This window comes from Schistocerca americana, chromosome 5 (genome assembly GCF_021461395.2).
Source record: "Schistocerca americana isolate TAMUIC-IGC-003095 chromosome 5, iqSchAmer2.1, whole genome shotgun sequence".
NCBI classification, from domain to species: domain Eukaryota; kingdom Metazoa; phylum Arthropoda; class Insecta; order Orthoptera; family Acrididae; genus Schistocerca; species Schistocerca americana.
The window spans coordinates 286,011,850-286,029,190 of NC_060123.1; the positions used below are offsets into that span (position 1 = coordinate 286,011,850).

Sequence of the window (17,341 nt, forward strand, 5' to 3'; positions counted from 1 at the left end):
GGTTTAATGTAACCAATGGACCGAAAAGCGATACAATAAAGGATCTGTTTGAAAAATTTCAACCGACTGGGAACGTGACGGATGAACGTGCTGGGAAGGTAGGGCGACCGCGTACGGCAACCACAGAGGGCAACGCGCAGCTAGTGCAGCAGGTGATCCTACAGCGGCCTCGGGTTTCCGTTCGCCGTGTTGCAGCTGCGGTCCAAATGACGCCAACGTCCACGTATCGTCTCATGCGCCAGAGTTTACACCTCTATCCATACAAAATTCAAACGCAGCAACCCCTCAGCGCCGCTACCATTGCTGCACGAGAGACATTCGCTAACGATATAGTGCACAGGATTGATGACGGCGATATGCATGTGGGCAGCATTTGGTTTACTGACGCTTATTTTTACCTGGACGGCTTCGTCAATAAACAGAACTGGCGCGTATGGGGAACCGAAAAACCCCATGTTGCAGTCCCATCGTCCCTGCATCCTCAAAAAGTACTGGTCTGGGCCGCCATTTCGTCCAAAGGAATCCTTGCCCCTTTTTTCAGATCCGAAACGATTACTGCATCACGCTATCTGGACATTCTTCGTGAATTTGTGGCGGTACAAACTGCCTTAGACGATACTGCGAACACCTCGTGGTTTATGCAAGATGGTGCCCGGCCACATCGCACGGCCGACGTCTTTAATTTCCTGAATGAATATTTCGATGATCGTGTGATTGCTTTGGGCTATCCGAAACATACAGGAGGCGGCGTGGATTGGCCTCCCTATTCGCCAGACATGAACCCCTGTGACTTCTTTCTGTGAGGACACTTGAAAGACCAGGTGTACCGCCAGAATCCAGAAACAATTGAACAGCTGAAGCAGTACATCTCATCTGCATGTGAAGCCATTCCGCCAGACACGTTGTCAAAGGTTTCGGGTAATTTCATTCAGAGACTACGCCATATTATTGCTACGCATGGTGGATATGTGGAAAATATCGTACTATAGAGTTTCCCAGACCGCAGCGCCATCTGTTGTTGAAAATTGTAACTACTGTAATTTCGAAAGTTTGTCTGCCTGAAAATGTACTGTTGTCCCAAGCATATTGCAACAAACGGTGTATTTCTATCGCTGCTCGTTTAGTTTTTATTGCCGTTTCAAATATACCGGTCATTTTTGAAACACCCTGTAACTCGCCAAAGATATGCGACGACCAGAGGCTCCAAAACGATTTCGATATTGACATCACTGGGAGTACTGAGAAGGCGGGTGATTTCAAAAACAAAAAAAAAAAAAAAAAAAACAAAAAAAAAAATGAAATAGCGAGCCGTACCAACTCAAAGCGATCGGTTGAATAGGACACATTCGGAGACATCAAGGAATCTCCAATTTAGTATTGGAGGGAAGTTTAGAGGAAGGGGGGGGGGCTATTTTATTTTGACAAAGATTTAGGGAAATTTGGGTTAAAATCACACTTAAGCTTAAGGTGGTAACTCTATTTTTTATAGTAGAATTTGTGGCCGCAACGATGTATTAAAGGGGATTCCCACCCACTCTTGTTGAATGTAATCCTTCTAAATGTAGCTTACTATATTAACTGAGCTGTTACCGTTGTTGAGGGCATCATAAGAACTTAGTCGTATTATACCTACAGTAATCGCACGAAAACTTGACCTGTATGAAGTATAGATGAAAAACAGATGTTCCGCCGCGTGGTGTCGGGACGCGAGAAGGGAAACCTTTACGTGTTTGTCTTCCTCCAATCCTCAAGTAGCACTACTTGCTGGTGTCAAAAATCAGCATGCAACAAGCAACAGTGATTGGCGACATCAAGCTATCATCGAAGCCAAGAATTTTGAAGTGAGGAAGAACTAGAAAAAGTGCCAGCTGAAATATATTGGAATAAATTAGTAAGCTTGAAAGATAATCATGGCTATTTTTTTTTATGAAAACCACGAAATTGGCCATTTCACTTTTATTACCAGTTCCATCGTAAAATAGATATATTATTCAGTGTCCTCAAAAATGTAAAAACAGACAAATGAAACAGACTTAACATCGAAACCGTTAACGGGTTCTTTGATACAAAACTGGAATGCTAGCATTTTCAGAACCAACAGTGCTATGCTGAATGCAGCAATAGGTGTAAAAGTAGTGCTTCATTCTCTGGCCCTGTAAATCTATGAATGTTTTGTGTAATATACTATAGTTATTTTATGTTATTAAATACTTGAAGTAATATGTTCTTCTTTATTATAATTATGAAACCTAAATATACGTATTTTTAAAGTTTTCAGGGTATTTTAGAAATAATTCCGAAGGAAAGTAGGATAAAACCTAAATCGTAAGTGGAAACACTGGTTTTAAGACTCTCAAGTAGGCACGTAACGCACAAATCATTTACCTCGACTGAACTCATTCGGCAGTACCCTGGCCAAGAGAACGACTCGGAACTTTTCCACTCATACCTTTCGACGAACTTCTTTCAATCATTGTTCACTACCGTACAATAAATAAAGTAATAATAAACGCAGTAACAATTCCTGAAAGAGTAAAAATGACAACAAGCAAAAAGTCACAGTGTGCAAAGATCACACAGACAGCAAGCTGCCTGAAACTCAAACACACCCGGAAATGTTCTGGTGGTGGGCTGAAGATTTGGCAACTTCGGGTGGTTGCTGCGGCAGCAGGTATCCCGCGTGAGCTCCCCCTAGAGGTGCGCTCTACCAAGACGATGGTCCGGTAGTTTTGGTGCACTACATAAATGACGTAATAAATTGTAAGGTTACCGACAGTATTGGTAGAATTGGTAGGGAAAGAAATATGTATGAAGATGTGAGACAGAAAATGGGAGCCGACAGCTTCTCTTTACTCTTTCGTTTGTTTGGTTGTTTGTTGGCACATAATTATATCTGCACATCATTCAGTGTTAGTACAGTGTATATTGGTTATTTGGTACTCAACAGAACGTTCTTCATCATGGTCAATGGCAAGAGTTTCTTGTTATTATTGATAAATGCGAAAGATATTTATGAATAACAGAAACATGTTTTATGTAAATTCTTCGAAGCATTGAAGTGATGTTTGATATATTTTTGTTTTGCAGTTTATTTTATTTCATCTTTTTAAAATTTTGTAGGATGTAATCTTCTTGTAGAAACAATAAGCAGCTAATCAGTTGCGAAATGGTTTCAACATTTATGAAAAAGTCTTCTTCAGAACTTTTTTAGAGGGTAACTTACTATTTGTTGCCATTTTATTGCTTTTAAATATGTGCGCAGCTAATCATGATCTGTTTTTTAATGTCATAATTTTAATTTTAACTTTTAAGCTACTTTAGCATGAGAGAGTTTCATTCACTGTCGTGCACCCTCCTTGCGTATACTAATAATGCCCTGTCTTGCCAAAAGCTTTCCTTAGCCCAAGTGTTGCGTACGTGACTCTAGTGCACCAGCTATGCATTGGTGAAGAAATATCAAATGACAACAACCATGTTGTGCATGTCTCAATTATTATGGAGGAGAAATTTCATATTTGACTGACGCCTTTCGTACCTCTGTCATAACATGTAATGCAGTGAGCCCGAATAATTTTTTGCATTCGTTTAGAGAGATTATTGTGCCTCTATATACAGGGTGTAAATTTTAAGTTGACAAACCAGAATAACTCGAAAAATAAGCTTCATAAGAAAAAAATTGTAGAATCCAAAGTTGATTATTTTCGAGAGGGACATCTGCTGGTGCTAAAATTAGCCCTCCTGGGGGTGGGGCGGGAGGCAACTTTAAAATTACAAATGGGAATTCCCATTTTTTATTGCATTTGGATCAACATTTGTAAAACACTAATTGCTCTCTCTCAAACCCCACCCTGTGGGGAGAGAAGGAAAGTTCTAGTTTTAGTGAATCAAAATACACGAAGTAAATGAGTATTTTTTTATTTATCCGTAACCATTTTCCACGCCAAAATGAGAACACGGATTTTCTTGAATTACTGCGCCAACTACTAAGAATCAAAACAAATGTTTAAGACAAAATGTACGTAGTTTTTTATGTAAAATCTGATTCTACAATTAAAAAATGGGGATTCCCATTTGAAATTTTAAAGTTGCCTCCCACCCCACCCGAAGGCGGCTGGGGTGGAGGGCTAATTTTACCACCAGCAGATGTCCCCCTCGAAAATAATCAATTTTTGATTCTACACATTTTTTTGTGTGAAGCTTATTTTTCGAGTTATTCTGGTTTGTCAACTTAAAATTTACACCCTGTATATCTGAATATATTTTCACTGTAAACGCCACCCATCGCGTGGCTGTTTTAACCGTTCTCCAACTTGTTATGCTCCTGCCATACTTGGACTTATATCTTTTAATTCTCACAGTGTGTGGTTCTTTATGTGTAAAATACTTTTTATTCATTTTACAGTCACCCCTTTTTTGTATACTTTCTTCTATTATGTTCCCCCTTGTTTATATCTCTGTTCACCCAAGTTTCTCCTTTTTATAATTTTAAATGTCCTCCTGTGCAATTGTACCGTCTCTAGGCTGAAGAGCTGCGCCTATGCTGCTGCCAGCCTGCCCCGGCTGGGGAATTCAAAATACAATACAGGGAAAAAAATCACTGTTAACTTTCTTAGCTGTCAATATTTCCTGCAGAAGACGACGTTCTTTTAAACGTTGGAACCATAGCAAAGGGGTTTCAATAAACCTTCCTTTTTACAGCTGATTGGCTGTTTAATATTCGTATAAGATGATTTTATCTCTTTGTTGCGGAAATTGCATTTTCTAGCGCTTTATGGTAAAACTGCAATATTCCTCTGCTTCACGTTACGAATCAACAACTTTAAAGAAAAACCTGAATGAAACATTCGCAGTTTCAGTTTTGCTTTAAATACTGTCTATTCTTAAGTAACAGGAGGGTAGTTATGTAGATCTAAACTGTTCCGTCAGGTAGCCTCCCCTTTATACATCCTCGTTCGGTTTCTAGATAGTTCACCGCTTCCAGTTTTTAGGGGACGCTGCTAAGACACTGATCGTATAGAGTGAATCGGGGAAGGTAGTATTCGGGTTATGAGGCTTATTTGCTCGTATTACTTTACTGTATCACGAGAGTACGGCACTCAGCCGTCAACTGCTTCCTCGAGTCGAAGTCTCGAGCGGCACGAGGCAGGTGCAGTTGTAAAGGAAACTTTTCGTCTTTGAGAGCAAAAAAACGGTGGTACCTATTATACGATTTCAATGGCTGATGTATTTAAATCAATAATAATGATTTCTATACGTTTTTATCACTTCTAATAATCTGTTTATACGTATTCTGTATCTTGTGGAGCGTGTTCGTCCAGTTACTTCCAGTTTGCTGCCATATGAGAATACGTATTTCAACAAGGATCTCACAGTGATTCCTGGCAAAGACGCCATATATTCTTTGGGGTAGGGTGGACACTCGTAATAACTGTTTTTTTTAACCTCTATTTCCAGATGCTGCCTAGAAATGATGAAACGACCACAAACAGAGATCAGTCGAGTGAGGAAAGCCTCCAACTAGCAACAGAGCACGTAAAAGTGATGGCATGAACTGTTTTCTAGTTTCTCAGGGTACGGGATTTCATATCGGGGTATAACAGTAAATGTCAACCAAACAATGGTCAGTAATTGCAACACAAAGTTTCATTTAGTAGTACTTGACAGCAAAATGTACAATCAAACTGGAGATATACTACATTCATTTTGTCATCTTCCCTCGATCTTCGCGACGAGATGCCTAATATTGCAACCTGTAAAAAATCAGTTACTCTAGGTCATAAAATTTATGATTCTGTCTTATACATCGCTTTTAAATTTGAAGAAACCATGCCAAACATACGGGCTTAGGCTTGTTTTGAAAATCTCATAATTTCCCACTAAAATTTCATGAAGAAACAAGAAGTATGACATCCTCCCCCGATGCACTATACGTAAAGAAGGCGATCGTTCTGAAGTAATGGTCGATAAGTGTGACGTCGTCAGTGATACGACCACACCGCCGCCTGAGAGATCGATCCGCAGGATGCGATTCTCTCGATAAACGGAACAGAAGAACGGCTGTGCTAGCCAAAGAGTACACAGACAGTCGCAGTACTTACGCTCGCCGCGAGGCCACTTCAAGAGCGTAGTGGAGTTGTGCCAGTCTACAGTTCGTAGCCGCATTCAGTGGTCAGCCAGCGCCGATGTTAGTCAGTCATCGTGTGCTGCTCAGTCATTGCTGCCATCAAGTCATTGTAGCCCAGTTGTAAAGTTCCGTAATAGTACTACAGTAAAGTCAACAGTACTAAGTCGGCGGTTATAAACAATACTACGTTCTCTCATGTCGACAGCCAAGTTAGTCTTCAAATTCACCGGATTAGACATTCAGATTACGAGAGATTAATTCGTCACTGCAAGATTTGTCACTTGTAAATTATGTCATTCCAGAGATGCTTAGTCTAGTTGCGTCTTCTATAACTGTCAACCAACAGACCATGGACTACAACAAAGTTAAGTAATAAATACGTTCTTATTTTGTACTCCTGCTAATTAACTGTGTTTTCCTGTTGTAGCTACGAAGCACCTTGGCATAGTATAAACCACGTTTCCACCTCCTTGGCTACCTCATATTTGCTACCTCATGTTGATGGACTCGGTTATGGTGGAAGATCGAGAGCCATCAATAGGTATGCAACACACACAATGTACCGGGTGATCAAAAAGTCAGTATAAATTTTAAAACTTAATAAACCACGGAATAATGTAGATAGAGAGATAAAAATTAACACACATGATTGGAATGACATGGGGTTTTATTAGAACCATCCCATATTGCTAGACGCGTGAAAGATCTCTTGCGCGCGTCGTTTAGTGATGATCGTGTGCTCACCCGCCACTTTCGTCATGCTTGGCCTCCCAGGTCACCAGACCCCAGTACGTGCGATTATTGGCTTTGGGGTTACCTGAAGTCGCAAGTGTATCGTGATCAATCGACATCTCTAGGGATGCTGAAAGACAACATCCAACGCCAGTGCCCCCCTATAACTCCGGACATGCTTTAAAGTGCTGTTCACAACATTATTCCTCGACTACAGCTATTGTTGAGGAATGATGGTGGACTTATTGAGCATTTCCTGTAAAGGGCATCATCTTTGCTTTGTCTTACTTTGTTATGGTAATTATTGCTATTCTGATCAGATGAAGCGCCATCTGTCGGATATTTTTTGAACTTTTGTATTTGTTTGGTTCTAATAAAACCCTATGTCACTCCAAGCATGTGAGTCAATTTGTACTTCTCTATCTACATTATTCCGTGATTTATTCAGTTTTCAAATTTGTACTGACTTTTTGATTACCCGGTACATGTAACGCGTGTACACCCATAACTGACTAGGAATGCTGGAATATTCCAGAATTTGAAACACGAACAGCTGCTAGCATGAGTATCTTAGAAGTAGATACCTTAGGGGTTGCGATGCAGCTCAAATCGCTTGATACTGTCAAGTCTTCAGGTCCAGATTGTATACCGATTAGGTTCCTTTCAGATTACGCTGATACAATAGCTCCCTACGTAGCAATCATATACAACCGCTCGCTCACCGATAGATCTGTACCTACAGATTGGAAAATTAGCGCAGGTCGCACCAGTGTTTAAGAAGGTTAGCAGGAGTAATCCATCGAACTACAGACCTATATCACTGACGTCGGCTTGCAGTAGGGTTTTGGAGCATACATTGTATTCAAACATTATGAATCACCTCGAAGGGAACGATCTATTGATACGTAATCAGCATGGTTTCAGAAAACATTGTTCTTGTGCAACGCAGCTAGCTCTTTACTCGCACGAAGTAATGGCCGCTATCGACAGGGGATCTCAAGTTGATTCCGTATTTCTAGATTTCCGGAAAGCTTTTGACACCGTTTCTCACAAGCGACTTCTAATCAAGCTGCGGGCCTATGGGTATCGTCTCAGTTGTGCGACTGGATTCGTGATTTCCTGTCAGGAAGGACGCAGTTCGTAGTAATAGACGGCAAATCATTGAGTAAAACTGAAGTGATTATCAGGTGTTCCTCAGGGAAGCGTCCTGGCACCTTTGCTGTTCCTGATCTATATTAATGACCTGGGTGATCATCTGAGCAGTTCTCTTAGGTTGTTCGCAGATGATGCTGTAATTTACCGTCTAGTAAGGTCATCCGAAGACCAGTATCAATTGCAAAGCGATTTAGAAAAGATTGCTGTATGGTGTGGCAGGTGGCAGTTGACGCTAAATAACGAAAAGTGTGAGGTGATCCACATGAGTTCCAAAAGAAATCCGTTGGAATTCGATTACTCGATAATTCTCAAGGCTGTCAATTCAACTAAGTACCTGGGTATTAAAATTACGAACAACTTCAGTTGGAAAGACCAGATAGATAATATTGTGGGGAAGGCGAGTCAAAGGTTGCGTTTCATTGGCAGAACACTTAGAAGATGCAACAAGTCCACTAAAGAGACAGCTTACACTACACTCGTTTGTCCTCTGTTAGAATATTGCTACGCGGTGTGGGATCCTTACCAGGTGGGATTGACGGAGGACATCGAAAGGGTGCAAGAAAGGGCAGTTCGTTTTGTATTATCACGTAATAGGGGAGAGAGTGTGGCAGATACGATACGCGAGTTGGGATGGAAGTCATTAAAGCAAAGACGTTTTTCGTCGCGGCGATATCTATTTACGAAATGTCAGCCATCAACTTTCTCTTCCGAATGCGAAAATATTTTGTTGAGCCCAACGTACATAGGTAGGAATGATCATCAAAATAAAATAAGAGAAATCAGAGCTCGAACAGAAAGGTTTAGGTGTTCGTTTTTCCCGCGCGCTGTTCGGGAATGGAATGGTAGGGAGATAGTACGATTGTGGTTTGATGAACCCTCTGCCAAGCACTTAAATGTGAATTGCAGAGTAATCATGTAGATGTAGATGAAAGCCACTGTAGTCTACGCTAACTTACGGTAGTCTTTGGCAGCCTACGGTAGCTTTCCAATCTAGCTTCCCCTCCAACTTCCATCGTAGCCGTCTATCCTAAAGTAATTTTGAACATTATGTAACTGTCTACACAGTCGTGGCCACATTCACGGCAAGTGGCGGTTGTTCGCAGCGGGGAGAAGACGACGCTGCTGCTGCCGGGAAGCTGCGTGGGCGGCGGCGGCGTCAGCTCCAACGAGTCGGGCTACGACAGCGACGGCGCGGGCCGCGGCGGCGGCGCCACCGAGAGCTCCGACTCGGGCAGCCTGCACGAGGCGGACCCCTACGGCGGCGGCGTGGGCGCCCTGGGCTCCACGCCGCCCCCACCGCCCCCGCCGGTGCCCGCGCGCTCCGCCGCCCACGCCCCCATCCACGCCCCCGCCGCTCCCGGTGAGGAGACGCGCACGGCCTGGCCGCGGCGCGGACGCTGGGCCAGGTCGTCTTCGGCCAGCCTCCTACTGCCCTCCGCCAGCAGGTAGGCCTACGCCCATTCCTCGCAGAGTACACTAGGTCAGAAAAAGAAGAATATGTACACAATAAAATGAAACGACTGCAGCGGTCGTTTTGATGTTACTTTATTATACTGCAGTCAGTTATAGTGACTCAAAAAGACACGCCATCGCTTTTACAGTACTCTGCGGAAGCCACTTCATAGATGTTGGCCACTGAGGGGATCGTGCATACGAGTGGCGTTCACCCCGTCAGCGTCAGTTAAGGCCCGCAGATGGTGGGTGTACTTAAGTCACCGGAACTGGTTGCAATATAATAAAATAACATCAAAATGGCGGCTGTAGGTGTTTCATTTTATTACGTGTGTGAACGACTGAAGTCCCGCAGACCATCAGTCAGAAGGATAGACAAAAAAAAAAAAAAGCAGGAAAACACCGTCGTTACGTAATGTCACCACTTATGCTTGGTACCTGGATAAATAACTAGAGGTACCGGGTGATCAAAAAGTCAGTATAAATATGAAAACTTAATAAACCACGAAATAACGTAGATAGAGAGATAAAAATTAACACACATGATTGTAATGACAAGGGGTTTCATTAGAACCACCCCATATTGCCAGACGCGTGAAAGATCTCTTTCACGCGTCGTTTGGTGATGATCGTGTGCTCAGCCGCCACTTTCGTCATGCTTGGCCTCCCAGGTCCCCAGACCTCAGTCCGTGCGATTATTGGCTTTAGGGTTACCTGAAGTAGCAAGTGTATCGTGATCGACCGACATCTCTAGGGATGCTGAAAGACAAGATCCGACGCCAGTGCTTCACCATAACTCTGGACATGCTTTACAGTGCTGTTCACAACATTATTCCTCGACTACAGCTATTGTTGAGGAATGATGGTGGACATATTAAGCATTTCCTGTAAAGAACATCATCTTTGTTTGTCTTACTTTGTTATGCTAATTATTGCTATTCTGATCAGATGTATCGCAACCATCCGTAGGACATTTTTTTAACGTTTGTATTTGTTTGGTTCTAATAAAACCCCATGCCATTTCAAACAAGTGTGTCAATTAGTACCTCTCTATCTACATTATTCCATGATTTATTCTGTTTTCAAATTTGTACTGACTTTTTGATCACCCGGTACTTACAAATAAAACAGTCTACATGGTGCCTTACAACAAGACCATACGGCAAGTCGATTTTTGCATTTCATTTTTTTTTTAAATTTTTATTTTATGTGAAGCTCAGAACTCAAATATCAGTCCCGCAAAACAGTTCAATGCACCTCTCAAAAATTCTAGAGAAAATCGACTTTGAAGTTTACCGGGTGTAATTAGTACCCTAAACCAAGGAATATTCTTTCGATGGGAGGTGTGAACTGTGGTAGAACGTTCATGTGCCAAATTCGATTGCTGGCCGACGCAAATTTTTTAACAAAGGTGCACGTTCAACGAGTATTTTCGTTAAGGGTAAAGACACATGAAGATGAAAACAAAATATTTGCAATGTCTTTTATTTAAATAATCTTTATTAATAACTTTTTACAAATACTCGATAATTTAGAAGTTACATTGAGGTGACAAAAGTCGTGGGATACATCCTAATCACGTGTCGGCCCTGCTTTTGCCTGGCGTAGTGCAGAGACTCGTGCGGCATAGACGCAACAAGTCGCTGGAAGTCGCCTGCAGAAATACTGAGCCATGCTTGCCTCTATAGCCATCCATAATCGCGAAGGTGCTGCCGGTGCAGGATTTTGTGCACGACCTGACCTCTCGATTACGTCCCATAAATGTTCGATAGGGTTCTTGTCGGGCGATCTGGCTGGCCAAATCATTCGCTCAAACAGTCCAGAATATTCTTCAAACCCATGGCGAACAGTTGTGGCCCGTGACAAGGCGCATTGCCATCCATAAAAATTCCATCGCTGTTTGTAAACTTGAAGTTCATGAATGGCTCCAACTGGTCTCCAAGAAGCCAAACATAAAAAATCCTTCCCATATAAACACAGCCCATACAATTATGGAGCCACCACCCGCTTGCACAGTGCCTTATTGACAACTGGGGTCCATGGCTGTCACACACTCCAACCCTAGCATCTGCTCTTACCAAATGAAATCGGGTCTCATCTGAGCAGTACACAGTTTCCCAGTCGTCTAGGAACCAACCGATACCGTTAAGAGCCCAGGAGAGGCGCTGCAGTCGATTTCTTGCTGTTACCAAAGGCACTCTCGTCGGTCGTCTGCTGCCATAGACCATTAACGCCAAATTTCGCCGCAATATCTTCACGGATACGTTCTGCGGTCATTTCACGCAGTGCTGATTGTCTGTTAGCACTAACAACTCTACGCTGCTCTCGATAGTGAAATGCAGGCCGTCGGCCAAAACGTTGTCCGTCGTGAGAGGTAATGCCTGAAATTTGGTATTCTCGGCACACTCTTGACACTGTGGATATTGGAATATTGAATTGCCTAACAATTTCCGAAATGGAGTGTCCCCTACGTCTAGCTGCAATCACCATTCCGCGTTCAAAGTCTGTTAATACCCGTCGTGCGGTCATAATCACGTTGGAAAACTCTCCACATGAATCACCTGAATACAAATAACAGCTACGCCAAAGCACTGCCCTTTTATACCTTGTGTACGCGATACTACTGCCATTTGTATATGTGCATATCGGCCGCGCGGAGTGGCCGCGCGGTTAGAGGCGCCAAGTCACTCACTGCGCGGCCTCTCCCGCCGGAGGTTCGAGTCGTCCCTCGGGCTTGGGTGTGTGTGTTGTTCTCATCGTAGGTTAGTTTAAGTAGTGTGTAAGTCTAGGGACCGATGACCTCTGCAGTTTGGTCCCTTAAGAACTCACACACATTTATGTGCATATTGTTATACCACGACTTCTGACACTTTAGTGTATGACACTCCGATTTTGTTATTTTATTTTATTTTTTATTTTTATGGTACGTGCAGTTAAGAACTCAAACATCAACTCCACAAAGCAGTTCAGTACAGCTCTCAAAAATTCTCTATTTTGAAGTTTAACTACCATAATTAATACACTAAACCAACAACGACTCTTTCGATCTAATGTGTGAGTCTATGGCAGAATTTTCACGTGCCAAGTGGGGGTCAACCAGGATCTATTGCTGGCTGATGCACATTTTTAAACAAACAACGAGCATTTCCGTGAAGGATAAAAATTTGAATTAAATTTTTTTCTTCTGCAAATGCAGATGAAAAAAATTCAATTCAAATTTTTTAAAATTTAAATAATGTTTATTGACAATCTCTTATACGAGGTCGATAATTTAAAATTTATATTTGAAACGAAAACTAATTTCTTAATGTGTGATAAATAGATAAAAATAAGAAGTGCTTTTTTTCGTACAAAAGACAAATATTTGTGTGTCAATTAGCACTCATTTGATGAATTTTATCTTTAAATGATGTAGGTATTCCATCTGGACAGGAAAAACAATAACATGTGTACCAACAAGATAAAAAAGTTTTGAAAACCGGATGTATAAAGCCCGCGAAATTAAAACAAATCCCGGTACTTTTTGATCAAACTTTGCATATCTCGTTCCTATCCGTTCCCTGATGATGTGGAGCAAGGTATAGACTCTCCTCCCCTTATAACAGCTATTCCATTCCCGTTGCCAGCTATCTGTCCGCTTGTCTCTTCTTTAGTCCTCTGATACGATAGTGATCTTGTCCACCCTTCCCATCTTGAGTCAGTTAACTGCGGCGCGATGTCCATTGGTACAGTTACCGGGTGGATTCCAAAGATCTGGACTGACAAAGTGTGGCTGAGCGACACACAACATGACCTAACCCACTCATTTCACTGCAGGCCGGCAGCGCCCACGCCGGAAGGGACGCCGCCAACGCTGCGCAAGGCGTCCGCCCCCGCGGCTGCCCCCGCCTTCGTCGTTCGGAGACTGGTGCAACAGTCTCCGCCTCCACCGCCGCCGAGGAGAGGCTCCACTCCGCCGCCCACCACACCGCCGCCCCCACCGCCGCCCCCGCTTCCGCCTCCGCCTCCGCCGCCGCAGCGCTACTACCACCAGCAGCAGCAGCTTAGCCCGCTGCTAGAAGCCGCGCCTGCCCCCGTCCCGAGCATCCACCGGCCGCCACCGCCGCCCCCACAGCCGCCCTCCGGTGGACACCACCAGCACCACCATACGCCGACGCCCATTCCATCACCCGTAAGTCTCGTGCCCCAGTAACCTACACACGAAGTCGCAGTACCTAATGATTAGCTTAGTGGTTTATGTGAACTGACAATGTTAATCACAAATCAAATGTTGTTACAGTGCCCATTTTGCCACACATGTGAGCACTGCAACAACATTTGATTAGTGATTAACGTTGTCAATTTACATAACAAACAGTAGGGATTGTTTCCAGGATGAGATTTTCACTCTGCAGCGGAGTGTGCGCTGATATGAAACTTCCTGGCAGATTAAAACTGTGCGCCCGACCGAGACTCGAACTCGGGACCTTTGCCTTTCGCGGGCAAGTGCTCTACCATCTGAGCTACCGAAGCACGACTCACGCCCGGTACTCACAGCTTTACTTCTGCCAGTATCTCGTCTCCTACCTTCCAAACTTTACAGGAGCTCTCCTGCGAACCTTGCAGAACTAGCACTCCTGAAAGTAAGGATACTGCGGAGACATGGCTTAGCCACAGCCTGGGGGATGTTTCCAGAATGAGATTTTCACTCTGCAGCGGAGTGTGCGCTGATATGAAACTTCCTGGCAGATTAAAACTGTGCGCCCGACCGAGACTCGAACTCGGGACCTTTGCCTTTCGCGGGTAGAGCACTTGCCCGCGAAAGGCAAAGGTCCCGAGTTCGAGTCTCGGTCGGGCGCACAGTTTTAATCTGCCAGGAAGTTTCAGTAGGGTTTGTTATTTAACTAGGGCGACTTAGCTCTAAAAAATATGACGATGTGTAATGAGTATCACACACTGAACCACATTTTAGAGAGATCTGAAGAAGCCTCGGTAATGAGCTGAATCCGGTACTAAGTAAATGAAATATACGATCTTGACGTAGTTTTTTTTATCCACATACGTTTTAAATCATAACTCCACCCGTTGACAATGTCGGAAAAAAGCCCTGATTTTTGTTGTTAATGTAGTCAGTAGCCTCTACCGTTAAGCGTTTGTTGACGATTCTGTCAACAGTTGTGGTACTTATATTAGGCAACTAGTTTCAAATCTTACAGTCTCATTGTCAAGCATGGCCTACTGAGGCTGCACTGACAGCACTTGGTCTTAATAATAATTGGCCACACATGTTTTATAAATGCCTGCAGAATAAATGTCACGAACCACACGTACCTTTTGGTAAGATATTTATTAATAAGATCAGGCAATGTCAGAGCAGCCTCAGAGGGCGAGGTCTGAAAATGAACCTGTAACGTTTGAAACTAGTTGCCGAACCCAAAAACTGCAACTGTTGACAGGATCTTTAGCAAACGCTTTAAGAAATTTGATAGAGTTGCTGGTTCCACGTCAGCAAAATATGCAACTGAAAGATTTCTCTTTTTTAGTACAGCCGGTGGCCCGTCCTGTTAGTGTATACCTTAGATCTCAGTGTATCTGTGACTTTTACTATTTGTGTAAACATCGACCTTTCCTGTTTGTGTATCACGTGGACTTTACTGTTAGTGCGCCCTTAGACCTGCGCTACTAGCACAGCCCTGGCCATTGTTGTCAGTGCAGCCCCTGGCCCTTACTGTTTGCGTAGGTCCACCCACTGCCACCCGCGCCTTCACCTTCGCCGTCGCCCACGCCGCTGAGCTACTCGCGGACTCTGCAACCGTCCCCTCCACCGCCAGTGACGCCCCGCAGTTCGACGCCTCCGGCGCTGCCCCCACGCCCCCACACGCCTCCCACGCCGCCCCCTCGCGGCCAGACTGACGCCCGCCGCCAGCAGTTCCTTACGTCGCAGCTGCAGGGCACAAAATCTCCCACCACCACCGCCACTACTGCTACCGCTGCCGTTGCAGACGACGAAGAGGCAGCGGAAGCCAGGGACACCTTCCAGGTGCGTCTCTTCGTGCAGTGTTGTTACTTCTTTATTTTGACAATTATTATTGTTCTATTTGTCCTGTATTAATAGACGAGAGTCACATACAACCTTCAGTTCCATTTCTTTATTCATTGCGGCATATTTAAATTTCTTCCATATTCTTTGTCTTTATTCCGTCCATCCTTTATTTACATCAGTATCATAAAATTATTATTTAATTCGTAATATCGTTTTAATCTGCCATTTACTATTCTTAAGTATTGTTTCTTTCTAGACTGTTCTTTTATTACTCAAACCATAGGTGGTTTCTTTCTATAGAAATACTGAAATACATATTTTGTTAATCCACTGTTAATCATTCATGAAAGGAAACTAAATGACAAGGCGATCTTGCACAGTGAATTTGCAGCGGAAGATATGTCGTGTCAGAGATGTGCAAGAATAATGTTTCTTTCATGAAATCAAAGGAACACACGCTACTTACCAATGGATCGAAAATAAAGAGTCCCGAGTCCTTTTGTGGATGAGGACCTTTTGCGTCTGGGTTCCCGTCTGCTATAAGCCAAATGAACCGTCGAGGAACGACATCCTCTTATCGTGGACAGAAAAAAAAGCACTCCGTCCTCAGGCCACGAGTGGCCTACCGGGACCATCCGACCGCCGTGTCATCATCGGTGGAGGATGCGGAGAGGAGCGGCGTGGGGTCAGCGCACCGCTCTCCCGGTCGTAACATGGTATTCTTGACCGAAGCCGCTACTATTCGGTCGAGTATCTCCTCAATTGGCATCACGAGGCTGAGTGCACCCCGAAAAATGGCAACAGCGTATGGCGGCCTGGATGGTCACCCATCCAAGTGTCGACCACGCCCGACAGCGCTGAACTTCGGTGATCTCACGGGAACCGGTGTAACCAATGCGGCAAGGCCGTTGCCTTCTATCGTGGACAGAAACTACCATTTAATGTGGCTTTTAATTCTACATACTAAGATCCGTTTGCATCATCTTGGGTTCAGAATCACGCTGCCAGACCTTGGTTTCTCCTTCTGGATATACATGTCTGCAATGCCATAAAAAATTTTACACGTCGCTGCCTCTCAGGTAGAAAACCACTGGTAAAGAAATGGTGACAGGGACCGAGCAACTAATCGTAACTGGCTTGACGAGAAAATTCAGATGCCATCACAAACAGAAGATTTTTGGAAGCGCTGGACGAAAGAGTATCTCATGATCATGCACAGTTTCCGCCAAGTGAGGATGCAAGATCGGTGAAAATCCATGTTGGGGGCGTCGTCCTTCCGCAAGAAGTACTTCTTCCACAGCACATTACGGAAGAAGGCAGAGATGGAGTCCCATGCACAGCCATCCTTGTCACTGCCGGTGGAAGACTCCTTGCCATGCTCGTCCAAATGGTCATACCCTAAAGGAAGACCAAGGCGGGGAGAATGTGGCGGCATCATTAAATGACAACTCTGCATTTGGATCTGTATTCAGCATTTGTAACTGAAAGTATTATGTAACATCGTTGATCTGTAATTTATGTGCAAATAAGTTCGGATGTTAACATAAAATCACTCTCTTATTGCTCCCCCAGGCGATTTCCCAGGAAAAATCTCAGGGCTCTTCGATTGCTTTCCTTGGAATTTGTAAGTTTTGATTGGAAGTCGAAGAGTTTTTCAAAGACAGAGATGAGTTAATGATTTACAGCATTGTAATAGTAATCGTTGTACCTAATATGCGCTACATAGCTCATTTCAGACATATCCTGCTTGGTTCTGCCAATTCCACTAACGTTACAGTGATCATCAACACGTGTTAAGACATCTTATGCAGGATGAGAGAGCGAGAGATGAGTGGACAGTAGAGAGATTATGGATT

The 17,341-nt window shown here is 43.7% G+C and overlaps 1 protein-coding gene across 1 annotated transcript in view; it reads left to right on the forward strand.

Annotated features, from left to right (window-relative positions):
- Positions 1-17,341, forward strand: part of LOC124616316 (uncharacterized protein KIAA1522-like) — a 485,968-nt gene that overhangs the window by 341,801 nt on the left and 126,826 nt on the right. The window contains exons 6-8 of the mRNA XM_047144621.1: positions 9,247-9,456; positions 13,280-13,634; positions 15,183-15,482. Coding sequence (XP_047000577.1) covers positions 9,247-9,456; positions 13,280-13,634; positions 15,183-15,482 — 865 coding nt within the window. The remainder of the gene's footprint in view (positions 1-9,246; positions 9,457-13,279; positions 13,635-15,182; positions 15,483-17,341) is intronic.